This window comes from Asterias amurensis, chromosome 3 (genome assembly GCF_032118995.1).
Source record: "Asterias amurensis chromosome 3, ASM3211899v1".
Lineage (NCBI taxonomy): Eukaryota > Metazoa > Echinodermata > Asteroidea > Forcipulatida > Asteriidae > Asterias > Asterias amurensis.
This window is the reverse complement of record NC_092650.1, coordinates 23,226,124-23,247,795: the sequence shown is the minus strand read 5'-3', so window position 1 is coordinate 23,247,795 and position 21,672 is coordinate 23,226,124. Positions and strand designations below refer to the sequence as shown.

The 21,672-nt window shown below is 38.6% G+C and overlaps 2 protein-coding genes across 2 annotated transcripts; both read left to right on the top strand.

The window, feature by feature from the left end:
- Positions 1-1,738: 1,738 nt before the first annotated feature.
- On the top strand, positions 1,739-5,395 carry LOC139935394 (uncharacterized). The gene is made up of 2 exons (XM_071929959.1): positions 1,739-1,964; positions 3,241-5,395. Exons 1-2 carry the CDS (start codon positions 1,907-1,909, stop codon positions 3,525-3,527), a joined length of 345 nt encoding a protein of 114 aa, XP_071786060.1. The 5' UTR covers positions 1,739-1,906; the 3' UTR covers positions 3,528-5,395.
- A 2,021-nt stretch (positions 5,396-7,416) lies between these two features.
- Positions 7,417-15,859, top strand: LOC139935124 (uncharacterized). Its single transcript, XM_071929592.1, has 2 exons — positions 7,417-7,734; positions 11,477-15,859. The coding sequence occupies exons 1-2, from the start codon at positions 7,650-7,652 to the stop codon at positions 11,782-11,784; spliced, it is 393 nt and encodes a 130-aa protein (XP_071785693.1). The 5' UTR covers positions 7,417-7,649; the 3' UTR covers positions 11,785-15,859.
- The last annotated feature ends 5,813 nt before the right edge of the window (positions 15,860-21,672 follow it).

Below are 21,672 nucleotides of genomic sequence, written 5' to 3'. Positions count from 1 at the left end.
TATGTAACGCATGTAAAAGAACCCAGTGAAAAGAGAAAGGGTTCGCCCCGGTGTTCTATGGACCGATCGGCAGCAAATTGCACCAGAGCGCCCTATAAAGGATGCTATCGGAATTAGGTCCCATAATTCAAACGTAGTCCCACATCTCGCAGGAAATACTGTTTGACAGCGCCAGGAGCGTCACTGGTTGACAGACAATATGTGCGCTATATAAGTAGTCACAATTATATGTCCCTACATCACCACATCTCAGCAAATAGGACCCATTTTGTAGGCCCTCATGTGTCATCCAAAATACATCAAGTTGGAAGTCAACAACCCCCAGGAAGCCTAATAGTCTGACGTCATTCTTCGAGGCTTATGAAAAACGCCTGAGAGCCAAAAACCTTTTGCCTCTGTCGTTTCACATACGCAGTTAAATTCCATTGCGGACTTGAGAGCAGTGACTATTTGGGCATCTTTGTCACGGCACGTGCATTGTATCCAAAGGGAATCACTGGATCTAGCAGCATCCTTGCGGATAAAGACAGAGGCCCAGTCTATCCTCTGGTTTCAACTGGGCACAGTTTATACCACAACCCTTTTGGGGGCTCTCTTAATCTTTCTAAGAAATATTGTGAAAGTATGCACAAAATTATTATAAACTCGACGCTCTGTTTTCTCCGTTTGTAAGTGTGGTGCACCCCAAAACAGTCTTGTTTGGTGACGTAGTAATCGTGGTGCAAGATGAAAAAAACGAGAAACGTCTTGATGCACCAAAATTTGGTATTTGCAGAATTGCATGCTCAAATCAATTTTTTTTTTGTCAAAAACAAATTTTTCTGACGTTTGAACCCAGTTTTTGAAATATTAACAAAAATCAACGAAATAAAAATCACTTGATAGAGCATGTCTTCCTCAATCAGAATCCACTAAGAAACAGTTTTCTCTTCAAAATTTACAACCTTATGACTCTTTTTGTACAAGTCACCATGATCTGTATAATATTATCGTGCCCTTTGACACTAGGGACTTTTCGTTTTTGACGACGGATGGTTTTGCGACGGTAAAGATGACATTTGCCGTCATCTGCGCATGCGTCAGCTTTGAGGACGGTCGTCCCTCAATTTTCACGACAGTACTTGGGATGAATCTTCGTTGTGCTGAAAACGACGACGTTTAGCTGAACAGCCGTCGCAGAACCATCCGTCGTCGAAAACGAAAAGTCCCTTATATACCCTGACCACGACACAGTGCCCTGACGAATCCAAACTAATACTCGGGAAAAGAAATTAACAATCACCAATGATTGAATGTTCCTTATTAACAAAGGTTGACAGACGTGGTTAGTGAGAGCTCCTCGTATTGATCCAAACCTTAATAGTGCATTATAAGCACCACAACGGGTGTCGTGGAGACTAGGTACCAAACACGTCAATAACATCTTTTGTTCGCGTAACACTTCTCAGTAAGGCCCCTCCCAAAAAAAGGATTTGTTTAGAGTTCTGTCTTAAAAAATAATAAAGGAGGATGACTTTTTTTTCAACGACACATTAAGACAACAAATATAAAAAATATGTTTCGTATGAGATTGTAAAAGAAGTACCCGTTTTTATGAAAAAAAAGCAAAATCGAGTGTGGGTGGGGGGGGGGGGGGGGTTCGAGAAAGGGAAGAAAAAGGAGGCGGCCTAAAAAGGAAGCGAAAGGGGGACGCTAAACATGTTATTTTTGTTGTTGGCCTAATCTCCGTTGGTGTACAATGGTTTCTTCCTCCATGGGTGTACTTGCTTTGTGAACGTCTTCAGTAAACACCAAATAGAACTCAGATTACCATCTTAGAATCATCACCCACAACATCGACATCCAGAGGAAAAAAGTGGTTTTATTCAAGAGTCAACTAGGATTGGATGTTTCTTTTTAATTCACCATGAATACCAAGATTGTGTCTCTCCTAGCTCTGGCGGCCCAGATATCCGTCGCATCAGGTAAACACATTTCCTTTCATATTTTCTTTAAGATGCTACGGTTAACCGAATTAGATCCGATATTCCTTCATGGACGAGGTATAATTGAAGAAGGTGCGAAGTGTATTGTACAGAAGGTACGAAGTGTCCAAAAGCACTTCGTATACCTTGCTAAAGGAACGCAATGGATACCTTTAGACATCAACATGCATTATTGGGCCTATTATTATAAATAATGACAAATTTACGTTTGTGCATCAATGCTGATTTCGTAGTGACTATCGTCTAGCTACTGGATTACAATTTATTGATTTGTGCAGTATTAGTAATTATTTTAAACCAATGTTTTTACTGTTCAAATCCCCTGCCATTTGTGAGTTTCGGAATTCGCTGATGTGAAGATCATCTAAACAAACAAAGACAGCTACATACTGGTTGTCATGGGAATGTCCACCAGAGGGCGCTACGCAGGGACGTGTGCCAGGTTTGACATGTGCCAGGTTTCGCAATTCTCAGATTTGACATAATATTATGCCAAGTAAGCATTAAAATACTGCAAGCATTAAAATACTGATTTTGTTGGAGGACTTTGTTTAAACACGGTTTAACAACCTGTAGCAGGCTTACAACAAAAATTGTATCTCCGTACGTTAAACACAACCCGAAGTTGTTTTCTGTTCAGACAAAGATAATATATCACTGTTACAGGCCTGACACTTCAATAAGGCAACGGAGTTGACTGCTCTTTCCTCACACATGTGCCCTTTTTTTATAAACGAGAAAATGCACTTGTGCCCTTGCCCTTTAAATACAATGGACACTATTGGTAATAATTGTCAAAATCCAGTCTTCTCACTTGGTGTATCTCAACATATGCATTAAATAACAAACCTGTAAAAATTTGAGCTCGGTTGGTCATCGGAGTTGCGAGATAACTATGAAAGAAAAAATACCCTTGTCACACGAAGTTGTGTGCGTTTAGATGGTTGATTTTGAGACCTCAAATTCTAAACCTGAGGTCTCCAAATCAAATTCGTGGACAATTACTTCTTTCTCGAAAACTACGTCACTTTATAGGGAGCCGTTTCTCACAATGTTTCATCAACCTCTCCCCATTACCTGTTACCAAGTGAAGTTTTATGCCGTTAGTTGTTTTGAGTTACTACCAATAGCTTATCCACTGCCTTTGTTACCGCAATCAAACCTCTCTTAGAAAAAAATAGAAAAACGAATCAACATTTTGTTATTCCTGCACTGAATATTACTAAGGTACTCTTCATTCTTCTACATTTTACAGCACAGAATGGTCTACTCCAGTGGGGCATTGGGGTGATGGTTGCCATCATCCTGGGCATCGTGGTCGGTTCAATACTGATCTGTGTATGCTGTGGATGTATGTGTTATCACTGTTGCTGTAAGAGCTCTACAACCACGAGTACTGTGGTAGTTGCAGCTGCACCACAACAGCCACAAACCCAAGTGATCATGCATGGGCAGCCCGCTTACGGTCAGCAGCCCGGTTACGGTCAGCAGCCGCCCACGTACGGTCAACCTCAGCAGAAACCTTACGGTGTGACGTATTAAGTGAGAGCCATCAGACCGACCATTATAAACTCATGCCCGATAACGGTCAGCAACCCGGTAACGGTCAGCAGCCTCCCTAGCATTTAGCCAAGGCGCACGCGGCACATCGGATAGCAAGCACAGCCACAAAAATGTAACGCACGAAAAAAGACTAACACCGCGAGGGCAAAGCCTCTCGCCGTGATAGTCTTTTTTCGTGCGTTACATTTTTGGGGTTGTGTGTGCCATCCGGTGTGCCGCGTGCGCCTTGACTAAAGGCTACAGCCGCCCACGTACGGTCAGCCTCAACAACCAATGATGATGCTGCCCTGGAGAAACCTTACGGTTTAACTTATTTTATGAGAACAATCAGACCGACCATTAAAAACTCATCAAGCTCGATTACGGTTGCACCCCGATTACGGTCAGCAGCCCGATACAAACAATCTACAAAGACATTGATGAGTCTGCATGTTCAATGCCGTCCATTTCACCAATCTCTTCCTAACATAGGATTAAGCTTAGAACTACATTATAATATAAAGACAAGTGAGGTTTACACACAGAGCATGCACAGAGAACGTACACTATTGTGTTTATTCAGGTGGTGGCAGTACGCTTCAGAACAGAGCAGTGACGTCGAGCGGGTTGATAGTTCAGACTGTCCTTTTTTACGCAGTAGAGGGGGGTTGTTGATATTGAACTTGTAACTTTTAGATATGGGGTGCGTTCGTTAAGCTGCCCTGGGTGTACCCCGCGGTGCACTCGGTGCTGACAAGTTCTAAGATAAATCGAACGATCACACTCGCCCTCTCGTGGTGACAGCATAAACCTCAGGTCACCCACAAGTGACCCACTCCACAAGCAGGGCACTGGGGGCTGACCCAGGTGAGCCACGTTAAAGTTATTCGAACTTACCGGGGCAGACCGGAGTCGACCCAGGGAAGCTAAACGGACGCACCCACTGTGGACATTATCGCAAAAGTACTCGGTACGCGCACAATAGACGTGCAATGAGGCGCATGCTGGTCTAGCTAATTTGGGTACTAGCTAGACCAGCATGCGCCTCATTCGACAGTTTGCGCATGCGCAATGATATTTGCGAAAAGGTCTATTGTTTTATGTGTGACCCCTCCCTCATGATGACATTAAGCGGATCGATTGATTTCCTCTTATTGATATACATGTACTCAGTGATATATGTATGATCCAGTGCCTGATTTTTTCGGTTAAGAAACCTAAATTTAAATTTCAACTTTTTATTTGTGCTACGCATTCGACCTTCAAATGAAACCATGTAGGTTGGTAAGACCAAGTGTATTTCTTAATCTTCTGACCTGGATTATGTTTAAATGTTATAAAATTAATTGAGCATTTTAATTGTTTTTTTCTCGTAATGAGGCTCACGGGACATGTGTGGCCTACATGATTTGTCTTTAAACAATTATGATGGAATTCGTTTAAAAAAAAGACACATTCTAAAACTTTATTTGGACGTGAAACGCATATTGATTTTTTAATCTGAGGTTTATTTTCTCCGCACTCTATTTTAAACAGTTTTTAAATGAGTATATTATTGTGTTGTGTATTTATGGTGAGTTGTAGTCAAATTTATAGACGATGTGACCTCTGACGTCACACGAAAACCATAACATGATTCGCGCGCATACCGCCGGGCAAAACCTTTGTGTTTTGGCAGCCAGCTAGAAAGTGTACGTAATCTTACTATGACTACGCAACTCAGTGCCCGGCGAAACATGACGTATATAGTGTTTTGTCAACAGAGGGCGGTTTGAATGTAAACATAGGTCACATCGTCTATTGTCATCCAATTGTACACATCAATTTTATGTTTTTGTGTTTGACTATTTAAAACGTTTTCGTCTGCTGAGTAAAGGAACAATCCCTGTAGATTTTATAATAAAATATATAACCAACTTGTTGTATCCTTTTGTTTCAATTTTCTTCGTTGGTGTTGAAACTAAAGTGTCAGTAGCAGTCATGAAGTTAACAACTAATAAGTAGAAAGCAAGAGGTTTTTATGATGAATTTTGTTTTATTTTCGGCTAGTTAACTTTTATTTGGCCCGCATTTTGGTAGGCAGTTTGACTAACCCCGTGATCATTCAGAATCAGTGGGGAAACAGATTCTCCTGCCACAAACGATCTCACCGAGCAGCTTGCAGCACGAGCATAGGTACATCACGATTTTTAAAAATGTCTTTAAGATAAGTATGAAATGATGTTCTTACCTTACCACAAGTTTAGGGAAGCTTATTCTGTCGACAAAACCCTTTTTTGCATCCTCACAACCCCAGTGCTCTAAAAATGACACAATGACGAATAATATTACTCGATTGCTGGAAGTTGAATACAAGTATGGGAGTAAATGTAGTTTAACTTTACATGCACATTGCAGAATAAATGTCACAAGAACAAAGTCGTGAAGATCGCAAACTTCTAATGATGACGATATAAGAAAGCATCCCTGGAAAATGTTCTGTCTGAAAGGTCATATTTGGCGGCGAAACATACTAAAATTTACTTTGCTTCAATCAGTTCCAAAAATGAAAATATTTCTCTCATAAACAAAAGTTAAATGCTAAACAATACCCATACCACAGAGAGTTCTAGGACTCTATCCACCAAAAAAAAGAGACAAAAAATCCCTTGTTGCACATTTCCAGTGAATGTAAATTATGTTTAAAAAAGTGTATTAAAGACAGTGAACACTATTGGTAATTGTCAAAGACCAATCTTCTCACTTGGTGTATCTCAACATTTGCATAAATTAAAAAACTGTGAAAATTTTAAGTCAATTGATCGTCGAAGTTATGAAATAATAAATAGGAAAAAACACCCTTGTCACACGAAGTTGTGTGCTGTCAGATGCTTGATTTCGAGACCTCAAATTCTAAAACTGAGGTCTCGACATTAAGTTGGTGGAAAGTTACTTCTTTCTCGAAAACTACGTCACTTCAGAGGGAGCTGTTTCTTCAGAGGGCTAGGGAGCCGTTTATCAAAATGTTTTAACCAATCAACAGCTCCAAATTACTCATTACCAAGTAAGTTTATAAAAAAAAATTAGATAACAATTATTTTGTGTTTTACCTTTAAAGACACTGGACACTGTTGGTAGTTGTGTCAGACCAGTCTTCTCACTTGGTGTATCTCAACATATATTAAATAAAAAATCTGTGAAAATTTGAGCTCAATTGGTCGTTGAAGGTGCGAGATAAAAATGAAAGAAAAGCACCCTTGTCACACGAAGTTTTGTGCTTTCAGGTGCTTGATTTCGAGACCTTCTAAAATTTCTTCTTTCCCGAAAACTACATTACTTCAGAGAGAGCCGTTTCAAATTCTAAATCTGAGGTCTCGAAATCAAATTTGTGGAAAATTAATTCTTTCTATTCTCGAAAAACACAATACTACAGAGGAAGCCGTTTCCCACAATGTCTTATACCATCAACATCTCCCCATTATTCGTTTACCAAGGTTTTATGCTAATAATTATTTTGAGTAGTTACCAATAGTGTCCAGTGCCTTTAAGCCCGCTTGCAATGTTCCCCATAGAAACCAGAGAGAAACTTTGATCTCTGTGGCAAAGAGTTCATCTGAAATGTTCAGACACTGTGAAATACCATCTACGTCATGTGAACATTAATTCCACACAGTGAGTGCTACAGTTTATAAGGCCCTTTTCGAAACCATGGCCTTGGCTTTGGATTCAGCTTCAGGCTCCGTTCTCTCGTCTGAAGTTCAAAGCGCGTACGCAAAGCACCTCAATAATTGTCAAAACAACTGCAGGGCCAAGCTACAGCCTGAGCCGAATCCAAAGAGCCGAAGCCGTGGTTTCGAAAAGGGCCTACGATGGGATTTCCAATATATCACCACTGTGAGAAATTCACCACCTCACGCCCCAGTTGCGCAGCAATAACAGACTACCAGCAGTCTGCATGCTTTGTTCATTGCAAGCATACGTGTTTATTTTGCACATAGTGATTCATTCTGGGTTTATTATTTATAAAGGCCTCGCCACAGAAATATCGACTAAAAGTAAAGATTTTCTGCTCATTTCACCAGCGCCTTGTTTGTTTTGTTTTAGCAGCAAGACCATACAAGTAAATTACAGGATAAATACAAAATGGCGATGATGGGGAGGAATTCAGTGATGTTCTGTCTGCTGGTTGTTGGAACTCTGTTTGGTGGGACCAACGCGGGATTTTCTGGTGAGTAAACAAAAAATGTTTCAGTTCCTATAACTGGTAGTCTAAACCATGAAGGAATGAAATAATCAGTGTAGCATTTTACCTACCTCCATGGTCCTAGCTAGCAACGACACCCGTAAGGAATGAATATTTATGTGCAGTGGAGACCTTTGGACAGTGTCAAAGACCTGTTTTCTCACTTGTATCCCAACATACTTTTGCAAAAAGACAACACATCTGTGAAAATGTTTTGCGCTCAATTGGTCTTCGAAAAAAAAAAAAACCTTGACGTTGCATTACTTTGTGTAGGCCCTACTTTCAGATTCAATTCAAATCAATGTAGCCTATATTTACTGTTTATGTCGACAATAACAATTAAGCATACAGTAGAAAACACATATCGATGAGTATAATTATGGATGGATGCCAGATGTTTTAGCAGTAATACAATGTATAGAAATTATGTAAGATAACAATGTAAGATAACAATATACAGCAATTAATTTGATAGGCAACATGCAGGGGGAAAAATTAAGCATAATGCTTTTGTGTATTTCCCTGAGACAGCCAAGGATAAGGGGAAGAAAAAAAGATGCATAATGTTCACAAAATGCTTCGGCTTTTATCAAATCCAATTAGTGTTTTTTCGTATTTGTTATAAGGTGTAAAACGACACCCGTAAGGAATGAATATTTATGTGCAGTGGAGACCTTTGGACAGTGTCAAAGACCTGTTTTCTCACTTGTATCCCAACATACTTTTGCAAAAAGACAACACATCAACCTTGCGTTGATATTCCAATAGCCAAGGGGGGAACACACATGAATGTCGCACTAGAGGGAAATAATGCATTCTACATTAAAGGATTTTGGTACTTTTTGTAACACAAAACACAATGTCCACAGATTTACATTAAACTTATACCGTTTGAAGATAATGATAGTAAAAAGCGTACCTTAAAATATTAGTTGCTGAGGTGCTGTAGTTTTTGAGAAATGAGTAAAACAATGTCATGAAAAACGTTTTTACGCGCCAAAATAATTTTCGTCTCATGATCACTGAGACGAAAATTATTTTCATGACATTGTTTTACTCATTTCTCAAAAACTACAGAACCTCAACAAGTAATATTTTTAGGGAAGCTTTCTACTATCATTATTTTCAAACTGTGTAAGTTTAGTGTAAATTATGTAGATTTTGTGTTTTTGTCCTACAAAAAGTACATACAACACTTTAAACAGTCTGGTGGTTACTTACTTATTTTTTTAAAATTGTAAGGTAGTTTTACCATGGAGGAAGGAAAATACAACTTAAGCCCCCTTCACACGAAAGCAATTTTAATAGCAAGGGTCCCCTGCTAAATCGTAGCATGTTTGAACAGTACAAAAGTGTACCTCGTAAGAAAGGACAGCAATTTATCTACTGTCCAAGTTCTGTTGCAAAATCTTTTCAAACATTGCTACATTTTACAACCATGCTAAATAAGACAAGGGACCTAAGTTAAATTGATGTCGTGTGAATAGCACTTAAAGGATTTGGGTACTTTTTCAAAATGTCAATAGATTTACATTAAACTTACAGGGTTTGAAGATAATGATAGTGGAAAGCTTCCCTTCAAATATTACTTACTGAGGTGCTGTACTTTTTGAGAAATGAGTAAAACAATGTAATGAAAAATACGTTTGTAAATGCTTAAAATAATTTTCGTCTCATGAGATGAAAATTATATTCATGACATTGTTTTACTCATTACCTCAGCACGTAATATTTTCACGGGAAGCTTTCTACTATCATTATCTTCAAACTGTGTAAGATCTGTGGACATTGTGTTTGTTGTCCAACAAAAAGTACCTACAACCTTTAAATACACTGTACGCGTTTGGTAATTACTCAAAATACATTAGCATACAACCTTACTTGGTAACGAGCAACGGAGAGCATAAACCATTGTGAGAAACAACTCCCTCTGAAGTAAGGTAGTTTTTGAGAAAATATTAGTTAATTTCACACTAAAATAATACTCTGGACCAGAGCCCATTTTATTCCTATCTAAAAGCACACTATTTTGTACCACCAGGATTGTTTTCTTTCACAATTTTTTCGCAATTTCAACGACCAATAATTGAGTTCAAATTTTCACAGGTTTGTTACTTTATGCATATGTTGGGATGCACCAAGTGAGAATACTGGACACTTTTGATAATTATCAATAGTGTCCAGTGCCTTTAAGTCACAAACATGTTTTTACAATCACTCTGAAGATTTTACTTTAAAATGTCCTTACACTTGTGCGTATATTTTTCTTAATACTTCGAAACTGATTGCCACATCCTGTTTTGAGGCCAAACATACAGAAGTAGCGCTTGCCCATATTTTTATTTCAACAAACACTTCCTGAAAATGTATCTCATTACCTTCCTGTAGGTAATAGAATTCCAAAACTTGCAATTGGAATCTATGCGATATGCATTGATACCAGAGGAAACCGGGCATGGTGCCCCCCCCCCCCCCACCCCCCTCTTCCAGTGATGACCGTGCCCCACCCCTAACTTGAAAGAATTTATGCCAGATGTTAGCATTAATGTTTAACTTTAAAGGGACACGTTGCCTTGGATCGGTAGAGTTGGTCTATTATGAAACGCGTTTTAAACCGTTTGTTATAAGTTGCATTGGTTAGAAAGTAAAGTATGATGCATGCTCCACACAAAATGCCTCGAAATTGCATGATTTTTGTTTATACGTTGTGAACTTATCAAATACGGCACCCTTTTCGTGGAGTACATTTTTGGAAATTCAGGCTTCAATGATGCAAATTCAGTTGTGAATTTCTATGATTTCGTTGCTTACTAATTCTTGTCTGTTTTCATTTGACAGTCGTGTACTCAACTCTAAGAACTCACATAAAAGAAATTACAAGCGAAGAAACACTGAATTGCCGTTTTTTCCATTACAACAATGGGACCACATAATGTAACTAAATACATCATACATAAAATTACCTGAAAATAGCATGACGAGACAAACAGCAGTATAAACAATGCTTCAGCGTTGGTCGTTTGTTCGGGTATTTGTTTGGGTATTGAGATGTTTGTTATGTGTGTTTAAAGGGGTGGTTGTTGGGTGTTCTGTTTGGGTGATGGGGCATGTGGCGTTTTGGTGTTTGTTGTGGGTGTTTGTTGGGGTGTTTGTTGGGTGTTTTGGGGGATGTTTGGTGGGTGTTTTGGGGTTGGGTGTTTGTTGTGGTGTTTGTTGGGTGTTTGTTGGGTGTTTGTTGGGGTGTTTGTTTGCTGACACACAGATCCTTGTCATTTGATTGGTGGAACTTACTTCACGTGACATTCACTATTACTCCCATCCGCACCGGCGATCAAAAAGACCTATTTCCCATTCAACAGTTAGGATCATCCTTGTTCCCAATGATTTTGAGTAGTACATCAAATGACAAGGATCTATAACTTTATGTCAGTTATATAAAACAAATATTGAGTGGCTTAAATTCGTGGAATGGAAGGAATATTATCGCTCGGTAAAATTTGGACTGCTCCATTTCACTCGGCGACAGTCAAAATTTTACCTTGCGATAATATTCCTCCCATTCCACTCTGAGCCACTCAATACTATTTGTATAATAGTTATTGACGTCACTCATAATTCAAAATGGCGAATTGGAGTAAGGCCTTTCTCAAACCATGACGTCATCTAATCCAAATTGATAACCCCGTTTTATAAAACAACTTTGTTTTAATCTCATTTTTCACTCCAGATGTTCTGAATGATAACATCGATGACGTCGAAAACACGATCCATGATGCACTGTACCCGAACGAGAACCCCCTGATGCAGTGGGGCGTGGGTGTGTTCATCGCCATCATCGTGGGCATGGTGGTGGGCGTGGTCCTGATCTGTACCTGTTGCTGTTGCTGCTGTTACCATTGCTGCTGCAAGCCCAATCCACCACCGTACACCACCCTGGTCGTAGCCAGCAACCAGCCCCACCCGATGCCTCAGACAACCCATGTCACACAGATGAGCATGCAACCACAACAGCAGCCTTATGAAATCAAACACTAGGTTGGGCCTTGTGTCATAGAGCGTATGAGACACTTTGAGGCGCTAGGTGGCAGCAGACTTACCAACAGTTTCCATTGTTAGGTAGTTGAGCTTGCACACATTATCGAGAACAATTGATTTTACCTGGTAGGTCTGCTGCCACCAAGTGTCCTGAAAGACTCCCATTGGTACAACTCATGAGTTCACACTTTAATGTGACACATAGGTCAATTTCACAACGAACTTTTGGACTATATGAGATAGTGAAAACTTTAAAAGGCTAGTCCTTAGTTAGGACGAGTCATTTTTTTAGGACGAGTAACTCGTGAGATAATACTAGTTTTTTTACTCGGTGAAATTAACCCCGGTCACATTGTTCTGTTGACTGTCATTTTTTGAGGGGAACCTTCTCTTTAAGTTACGTTTTTACCGATTTAGGGTGGGTAGGTAGGAGCAAACTGTGCACTGTACAATATATTCCTTAAAGTGCCTGCTTTAAAATGCAAGTTTTGGACGCGCTTGAAAACAGTACTGCTGTTTCCATAAATATCACTCGGGGTTTTAGCCATAGCACTATGCAAAAAACTTGTTGTTGTACTAAGCTATTTAAAGCTTATCTTTTCCAAACTTTCCTAAGAATTAAAGACACTGGACACTAACTATTGGTAATAAATTGTCAAAGACCAGTCTTCTCACTCGGTGTATTTCAACTTTTGCATAAAATTACAAACCTGTGAAAATTTGAGCTCACTTGGTCGTCGAAGGTGCGAGATAATAATGAAATAAAAAACACCCTTGTCACACGGAGTTGTGCGCTTTCAGATGCTTGATTTTGAGACCTTAAATTTCTAAATCTGAGATCTCGAAATCAAATTGGTGGAAAATTGCTCAAAGACTACATTACTTCAGAGAGAGCCGTTTCTCACAATATTTCATATTATCAACCTCTCCCCATAACTCGTTACCAAGAAAGGTTTTATATTATCGGTGTTTAAGAGACAACTAATTTTAAACCATGGATGTTTTTGTAATCTAGTTAAAGCCTAATGATAATAATTTAATGATAATGTGTGCGAAAATGTACTTAATGATCTTAGTGATTCTGCATACGTAATGTAAAGCTTAGATTTTGCAGTCGTTTGTTTCTTGGCATGTTTTTAAGAGAATCCGTGAACGCTTGTTCCCTTTATACTTTCGTTGTAAGAGTTTTGTTATAGGCCCCGATCTCAATATCAACAGAAGTCACTTGGGTCTTCGCAAATAAACGCTAGGTGGCAGCAGACATAACAGGCAAATTTCCATTGTTGACTTATACTTATGAGCATGCGCACATTACATTACAGAGAATAATGTGTTTTGCCAAGTAAGTCTGCTGCCAGCAGCGTCAGTTAATGAATAAGTATTAACATAAATGCGAAACAAGATTTAAAACAAACAACGCAGATAGTTGAAGGGGACATATTTTGGTAACCACTTTTTAAATTAATATGACACTAAAAACTGTTGGTTAGACGCCTATGCAGCAGCTTTCGGTAGTATTAAGCACTTGAGATCATTGACACCCAAATGACACCCAATTGGGCTGAAACATGTGTGTGTTTATGTTATTAATGTGACCCTTTTTTTCAACTATAAATCAACTTCGTAATGTTAAAAATTGTTTAAATTCTGCTCATCGTTGTTGTCGGCTTTTCAATAAAGTTCCCTTTTCTGGTTGTTGAATAGAAATATATTTGTATTAATTTGTTTGGTTACCCTTTACAACGTCGTTTAAAGACCACAGGTAGTGATGATTCGAACCCACGACCGTTGCAATTCTAGAGCAGTGTCTTTTCACACTAACTAGACCACCGAGATCGCCCGGTAAAGAGGAAGTTCGAATCCTACATTTTAACAGTGGTTACCGCCACAATTTAATATACTTATTTGTAGCCGTTTACTTTTCTTAAGGCATATGTGAATCTAATGTATACAAACAAAAATTTGGTAAGATACTGGACACTAGACCAGTCTTCTTACTTGGTGTATCTCAACATAATTAAATGCATAAAACAACACACTTGTGCAAAGTTGACCTCAGTCGTCGAAGTTGAAAGATACTAATGAAAGAAAACAAAAATCACCCTTGTCGCAACATGGTCGCACGAAGTTGTTTGCTTTCAGATGCTCATGATTTCGATACCTCAAAATCTAATTCGGAGGTCTTGAAACCAAATTTTTTGAAAATTACTTCTTTCTCGAAAACTATGTCACTTCAGAGAGAGCCGTTGTCACTTCAGAGAGAGCCGTTTCTCACAATGCTTTATCAACCTCTCCCCATTACTCGTTACCATGAAGTAATGTTTTTTATGCTTAACATTATTTTGAGTAATTACTTAGTGTCCACTGCCTTTAGAGTGGCACATTTCCTTGCAATCTCTCAAATTGTTGGAATTACTACTGAATCTTTATAAAGAGTGGCATATAAAATATTAATCACTAAAGGCACTGGACACTATTGGTAATTACCATAGAGCTATGGTAATTACTCACAATAGTTGTTAGTAAGACTAAACTTAGTTAGTAACGAGCAACGGAGAGCTGTTGATAGTATAAAACATTGAGAGAAACTGCTCCCTCTGAAGTAACGTAGTTTTTTGAGAAAAAAAAAATAATTTTCCAACAAAATATATTTGAATTTGGTTACGAGACCTTGTAGTTAGATTTTGAGGTCTCGAAATAAAGGTTCTGAAAGCACACAACTTCGTGTGACAAAGTGTTTCTTCTATTATATCTCAGCTGAGGGTCTAAGATTCAAACTCTTGGGGATGAAAAGTGAAATGGGGATGAAAAGTGAAATGAAAAGTTTCTTAAAATGCACTAAGCTGCTGTACTTCTCACCAACTTTGTATTGTTATCAATTTTCCGAGTCAGTGGTTACAATGTTCCCTAAATTTAAGTCAAAGGTTGTGTATGGACACTAATGGTAATTGTCAAAGACTAGCCTTCACTGTTGGTATATCTCAACATATGCATAAAATAACAAACCTGTGAAAATTTGAGCTCAATCGGTCATCGCACTTGCGAGATAATAATGAAAGAAAAAAACACCCTTGTCACACGAAATTGTGTACGTTAAGATGGCACTTCAGAGGGAGCCGTTTCCCACAATGTTTTATACCATCAACCTCTCCCCATTACTCGTCACCAAGAAAGGTTTTATGCAAAAAATTATTTTGAGTAATTACCAATAGTGTCCTCTGCCTAACGTTGGAGTGGCTGTGAATTTGCTAGATTGGTTCAATCATTAGTAGTATTAACCCTGTTTAGTTTTCGCATGAGTGACCAAAGAAAACAACACCCAATGTCAACATTACAGTGGGGCTAAAGCTATTGTTACGCCAATACATGAATATGCCTAATTGATCATAAGTGTTCTACAGGGTGCCTTTAGGCGCCCAAATCTCAACTTAGTTTGTTTATACAAGAGCTACCGTCACCTAAGCTTCTCTGAGGATTTGTTAATAAATAAAAGTCTTAAATTTCAGTCAATTCTTGGGAGGAAAAACACGGACAAACCTAGGCTCAATTTCACCACAGAGGGAGCTAGCTGCAGGCAAACAATGCTTAACAGAAATAGGTCACCAACTAAAGTCATACTTTAACATGTATGTTACTGGTATCCTGTTAAGTTTTGCTTAGTGGAACAAAAAAAGTTAAGCAATTGTTTTTGCTTATACGCAGCGCGACTTTACTTTTCATTGTGCAAGCCGGCTTGGGTTTTCAGCATGTAGCTGTGTGTTGATTGTACAGATTCATAGGATTTTAAATAATGAATTTTGAAGAACCTTACAAGAAATAGTTATGCCGAACTTTTGGGTGGAAAAGAATGGTTTGATGGTCGACTGTTGTTGGGTGTTCTTTCTTTGCTCTGTGGTGGGTGCCAATGGTGAGTATAATACGCATTTACTTTTAAATATAGTAAAGTTTAAACCTGTGAAAATTTGGGCTCAAAATATTGACCATATAATTTGCAAGAGAATAATGAAGGGAAAAAACACCCTTGTTGCATTACTTTGTGTGCTTTCAGTTGCATAATAAAAAGACTTCGGCTGAAGTTTTGTTTTGTTACTTTGAAGAAGAAATTACCTCTTTCTTAAAAACTCCGTTACTTCAGAGGGAGCCGTTTCTCACTCTGTTTTATACTATCAATAGCTCTTCATTGCTTGTAACCAAGTAAGTTTTTTATGCTAACAATTATTTTGAGTAATTACCAACAGTGTCCAGTACCTTTAAGAGCTTTATGAGAAGTTTGGCGCTGGTGTTACATTCGGTTGGGAGCCCACCAACTCTAACCATCATACGAATTGCCTATTTTTTTCATTCAGAATACATGACCAGCCATTGTGGTGAAACAATATACATTGAGGGTTCGAGCGGTACTCTCGATTCCCAATTTGGGTACAATTACGATAACAACCTCGACTGCGAGGTTACACTCCGGACGACCCCCGGCAAGCGAATACTACTGACATTTGAGAGGCTGAACATCGAGGGCAACGGACGCAGGTGCGCTGGGGTCGATTATCTCGAACTATTTGACGGACCCTCGGTTACGATGTCGTCGACACTGGGACCGGGTCTAATCTGCGGAACGACTGAACCCGGTGACGTCATATCTACGTCATCTTCGGTGGCCTTGAGGTTCAAGACAGATTCCACGGTCAAAGGTCGTGGTTTCTCCATCAGTTACCGTTCATTTAGTTCTGAAGGTTTGTAATTATTTTGTAATTCTGACTAGTTTGAATTCCCGTACAGCTACGTGCATGGCATCTCCCTGCCCGAAGCAATTCAAATCGCGAGTAAATAATGCCCGATGAGGGTGGGGGCCTATGCAACATCGCCAGCTTCACATGACTCCTATTCAATCATTTTAAACATATTTTTTCCGTTAAAGGGAAAACATACCTTCATAATAATTTTGGTTTTTAACCCATACACCGATGTGTGTTAGCACTGTATACTTTCCGTGTATGGGTAAAAATCAAAATGAATATTCTTTATCCCCGATGCAAATTTAACATCTATCATACTTTTATACTTAGAACTGTTTGATTTTTTTAAATCATTATTCGATGCGAACATTTAAATAATAATGTACAATTTGAGTTTAGAAAAGGCAGGGTAGCGTTTTTTAAATATTGCCGAAAATCTCGGTTATGTCCACGCGCTTTACCCTCGGTCTGGCAACGGCAAATGCGCACAACCCGGGGGCGTAGCCACCCCTGCTCTGTGGTCTAAGGTGTAAGGGTAAATGCCCATGGTTATTCCATGGAGGTAGAATTCTACCTCCATGGTTATTCTTGACTCAACGTGCAACCCAGTGGACTAGGGACTCAGTGTAAAAGTGTGATAGAGTCACAGCAGAGGGAACGAACTCACGGGTACAACCCAGGCTGTATTCCACTGAAACAATACAGTGTGAACATTGCTATTCCTTTTTTAATTTCCTCGCAGATGAGATATTTGACAGAATCATCAACCCCCTGCCGTGGATAACCGGTGTGGTTGTCACTGTCCTCGGCATCGTCATGGTGGTTACGGTGTTGCTGTGCATGGTGATTGTGATGTCTTGTGACGATTGCTGCTAAAGATTGTATTGGTGGGTAGCACCCAACGAGAGAGGGCGCACCGAAAGATGTATCAGAAAAGTTGGTTTGATGTTGGACATTCAACTATTTCGATATTGGACATTGGACATTTACATACATGTTTGTACAGCGGCTGATTGTCTATTATTTCAATATTGGATATTGAACATTCACATAACACTATAGGTTTGTACAACGTTTGGTTTGATATTGAACATTGGACATTCACACAAGTTTATGGACTGATTGTCTATGCATTATAATTATTTCAATACTGGATATTGAACATTCACATAATACTATAGGTTTGTACAACGTTTGGTTTCATATTGAACATTGGACATTCACACAAGTTTATGGATTGATTGTCTATGCATTATAATTATTTCGATAGTGGATATTGAACTTTCACATAGGTTTGTACGAGCGAATTATTATATTATACTTTGTTAGTTGGATATTGGACAGTGGACATTCACAAAGAATTTATAGATTGAATGTCTACTTTCTATTTTTGTATTGAACATTCACCTGGGTTTGTGCAGCGAATGTATACTTTGTATGTTTAATATTGGACATTGGCCATTCCCACACGTTTATAGACTGAATGTCTACTTTCTATTTTGATATTGGATATTGAACACTCGCACAGCTTGGTACAGCGAATATTTACTTTAATTGATAGCTTGATATTGGACATTGGACATTCACATTTGTTTATGCATTTGTTTTTAAACCACCAATCATTTTGGGCCTTAGGTAACTTGTTCCATATACGTACCAGCACCAGAATAATTAAAAGATTGCTTAAATCATTCCATGTTAGGCTAAGGGGGAACATCATTATGAGAATCAGAAGTGAAGCTTGGATAATCCACTTTCTATTTTAATATTGGACTTTGAACATTCACATAGGTCTGTACAGCGAATGTCTACTTATAGTGGACACTGGACATTCACACACGCGTATAGAGTGAGTTAGTGGACATTGGACATTCACACACGTGTATAGAGTGAATGTTTACTTTCTATTGCTATTGGACGTTGGACATTCATATAAGTTTGTACAGTGAATTTATACTTTCTATTTCGGTACTGCCATGAGATGTCCCGGATTCAGCAGCGTTGTATTCATTATTCGATGTGTGAATATCAGCATGGAACCAGTCGTATACATAACACAAAACATCCTGGAGCCAATGGCTGACTGTTTTTGTTAGATCTTCAACAAATGCAAGTTGACACCTTCCCGCTTTAAAGCAACTATGCTTCAACATTGGGTTTTTAAAGGCTGGAATCGAAGTCAACAGCCGATTGAAGCTGAAACTTTGCAAAATGCTTAAAACAAAGAGCCATTCCAATAGCCTTATTACAAATACCTGCATCTCTATGGAACTTCTAGTCTGGTGAATGTTTCCCTATTGTTAGAAGAATAATTAATTCGTACACTCAGCTTTCCTGATAAATGCTTTCTTTCAATAGCCTTTCAATGTTAACCATTACCAACAGTGGCCTTGTTTGACGTGAACTTAAATTTTGTTTTCTCTTTAAAATGAGTGGACACTTTGCCAACATAAGACTAGCCTTCACAGTTGGTGTATCTCAACATGTGCAAGAAATAACTAAACTGTGAAAATTTGAGCTCGATCGGTCATCGAAGTTGCGAGATAATAATGAAAGAAAAAAAAAACACCCTTGTCACACGAAGTTGTGTGCGTTTAGATGGTTGATTTCGAGAACTCAAGTTCTAAACTTGAGATCTCGAAATCAAATTCGTGGAAACTACTTCTATCTCGAAAACTACTCCACTTCAGAGGGAGCCGTTTCTCACAATGTTTTATACTGCCAACCCCATTACTCTTTAGCAAGTGAGGTTTAATGCTAACAATTATTTTGAGTAATTACCAATAGTGTCCACTGCCTTTAACTCAGTCTAATTCATACTGTGTGTTTGTTGGGTGCGTTTGTTTTACTTTTGTTCATACCTCCCGAATACAGCACTGAACAAAACTATTAAAAAAGCACAACAAAAGAACCAATAAAGTTATTGTTAAAACAGCATATCGTTCACCGAATAAAGTAGTATCTCTTCCTGCGGTAAAGGAGATGTGCGTGGTAGGCTACTAGTAGTTTTGTTTGTAGACTAAAAACAATATTAAAAGGAGGCTCAATGATTTACAAGCAATAACATAACAAAGTTAATCATGCATGCCAAACAATATCACTGCACAATGGAACTTCACAAGAGAAGTTGTTTGATTTGGGACAATACAAAAAAATTGTTATTATTTTTAGGCCTGCGTGCAAAATAAATAGCAAGGACTACCACAATTTGGCCAAGTCATTATAGCTTCGGTAAACGTTCAGAGGACTGCAGCATCAAACGTAGGGTTTTTCTGAACAAGATTTCATCTTAAAGAGACTAGACTTTCCGGAATATCTTAAAGAGACTAGACTTTCCGGAATATTTAGATCGTTCTTGAGTTTTGGGAGAGTCAAAAGTCTGAAGATGACGACGAAGTTTGTTCCGAAGGGATTTCTGGTGGCATTCTTGTGTCTGGTTGTGCTGTTTTTCGACGGCGTTGAGGCCATTGTGTTTTACGGTAAGATTGGGAATTTCTCATCACCAAGGGTTTGGGTACTTTGGAACGTCACACACAAAACTCAATGTCAGAAGATTACGATTTGAGGATAATGGTGGTAACAAGTACCCTATGAAGGGTTTTGGAGTACGTTTTGTAGGACACAAAACACAATGTCCACAGATTAATTCAACAATCTTATCACGATTTGAAGATAACGATCGAAGTTGCAAAGCTTCCCTGTATTACTTGCTGATGTGCTGTAGTTTTTGAGAAATTAGTTCACACTCTCACGAAAATAGTTTCCTCTCAGTAGACGAACATTGTTTCAGCATGTAAAACAAATTTACCAGTATTTACTTGACACGACTCTCCTGAAGACATTTCTCTGTGACTTTCACTTTGTTTTCACAAAAACATGACGGTAATGAAGCTGAAACTTCTATACAAGTAAATAATATTACATACACTTTCACTCACAGTGAGTAGGGATAAATGTCATGGCCAACAACTTGATCTACAAAAGGTATCGAAAACCCTTTTGAACAAAAACATAAACGGGTAATAACATAAAGTTTCCAGTGAATGGAACAAACGCGAGGTAGGCTTACACTTTGTACCGATTAAAAAGGACATGTTTTTGACGTAAATGCGTATCATTTGGTTTTTGGAACTGCTCGGTTGTTTTAATCCTTTATATATGTATAGTTGACACATTACAAGTAAACCTGTAAACATTTTATTTCAAAGGGTAGCCGCACTTTTTAGGTAAAATTATTACCGAGCGATAAGTTTACTGGTTGCACAGCGGTAGAGCATGAGTGAAGAGTTCAGAAATTAGCATTGGTTTGGACGAGTTGGTCTTTGAAAAGCGTTTGTAACCATTACAATGATCCACACAAATATTACTCGAAATTGCGTGGTTATCCTTATAGACCTACGTCGTGAACTAACACGGTCGGCCATTGGAGTCAAAAATTTGACTCCCATAAACGGCCGACAGTGTTAGTTGACGAGGTAAAATGAAGACCGCCAAATTTCGAGGCATAATTGTGTGGATCATTGTATTCTACTTTTAAAACATTCTTTATAACCATATGCAATTTATAACAAACGGTTACAAACGCTTTTCAAAGACGAACTCGACCGATCCAAGGCAACGTGTTCCTTAAAGGAACACGTTGCCTTGGATCGGACGAGTTGGTCAAAACAAAAGCGTTTGTAACCGTTTTGTATATAATGCATATGGTTGGAAAGATGTTTTAAAAGTAGAATACAATGATCCACACAAGTTTGCCTCGAAATTGCGTGGTTTTCCTTCTACTGTGAGAACTAACACGGTCGGCCATTTATGGGAGTCAAAATTTTGACCCCCATAAATGGCCGACGTGTTAGTCGACGAGGTAAAAGGAAAACCACGCAATTTCGAGGCATGTTTGTGTGGATCATTGTATTCTACTTTTACAACATCTTTCTACCCATATGCATTTTATAAAAAACGGTTACAAACGCTTTTCAAAGACCAACTCGACCAATCCAAGGCAACGTGTTCCTTTAAAGGAACACGTTGCCTTGGAGCGGACGAGTTGGTCAAAACAAAAGCGTTTGTAACCGTTTTTTATAAAATGCATATGGTTGGAAAGATGTTTTAAAAGTAGAATACAATGATCCACACAAGTTTGCCTCGAAATTGCGTG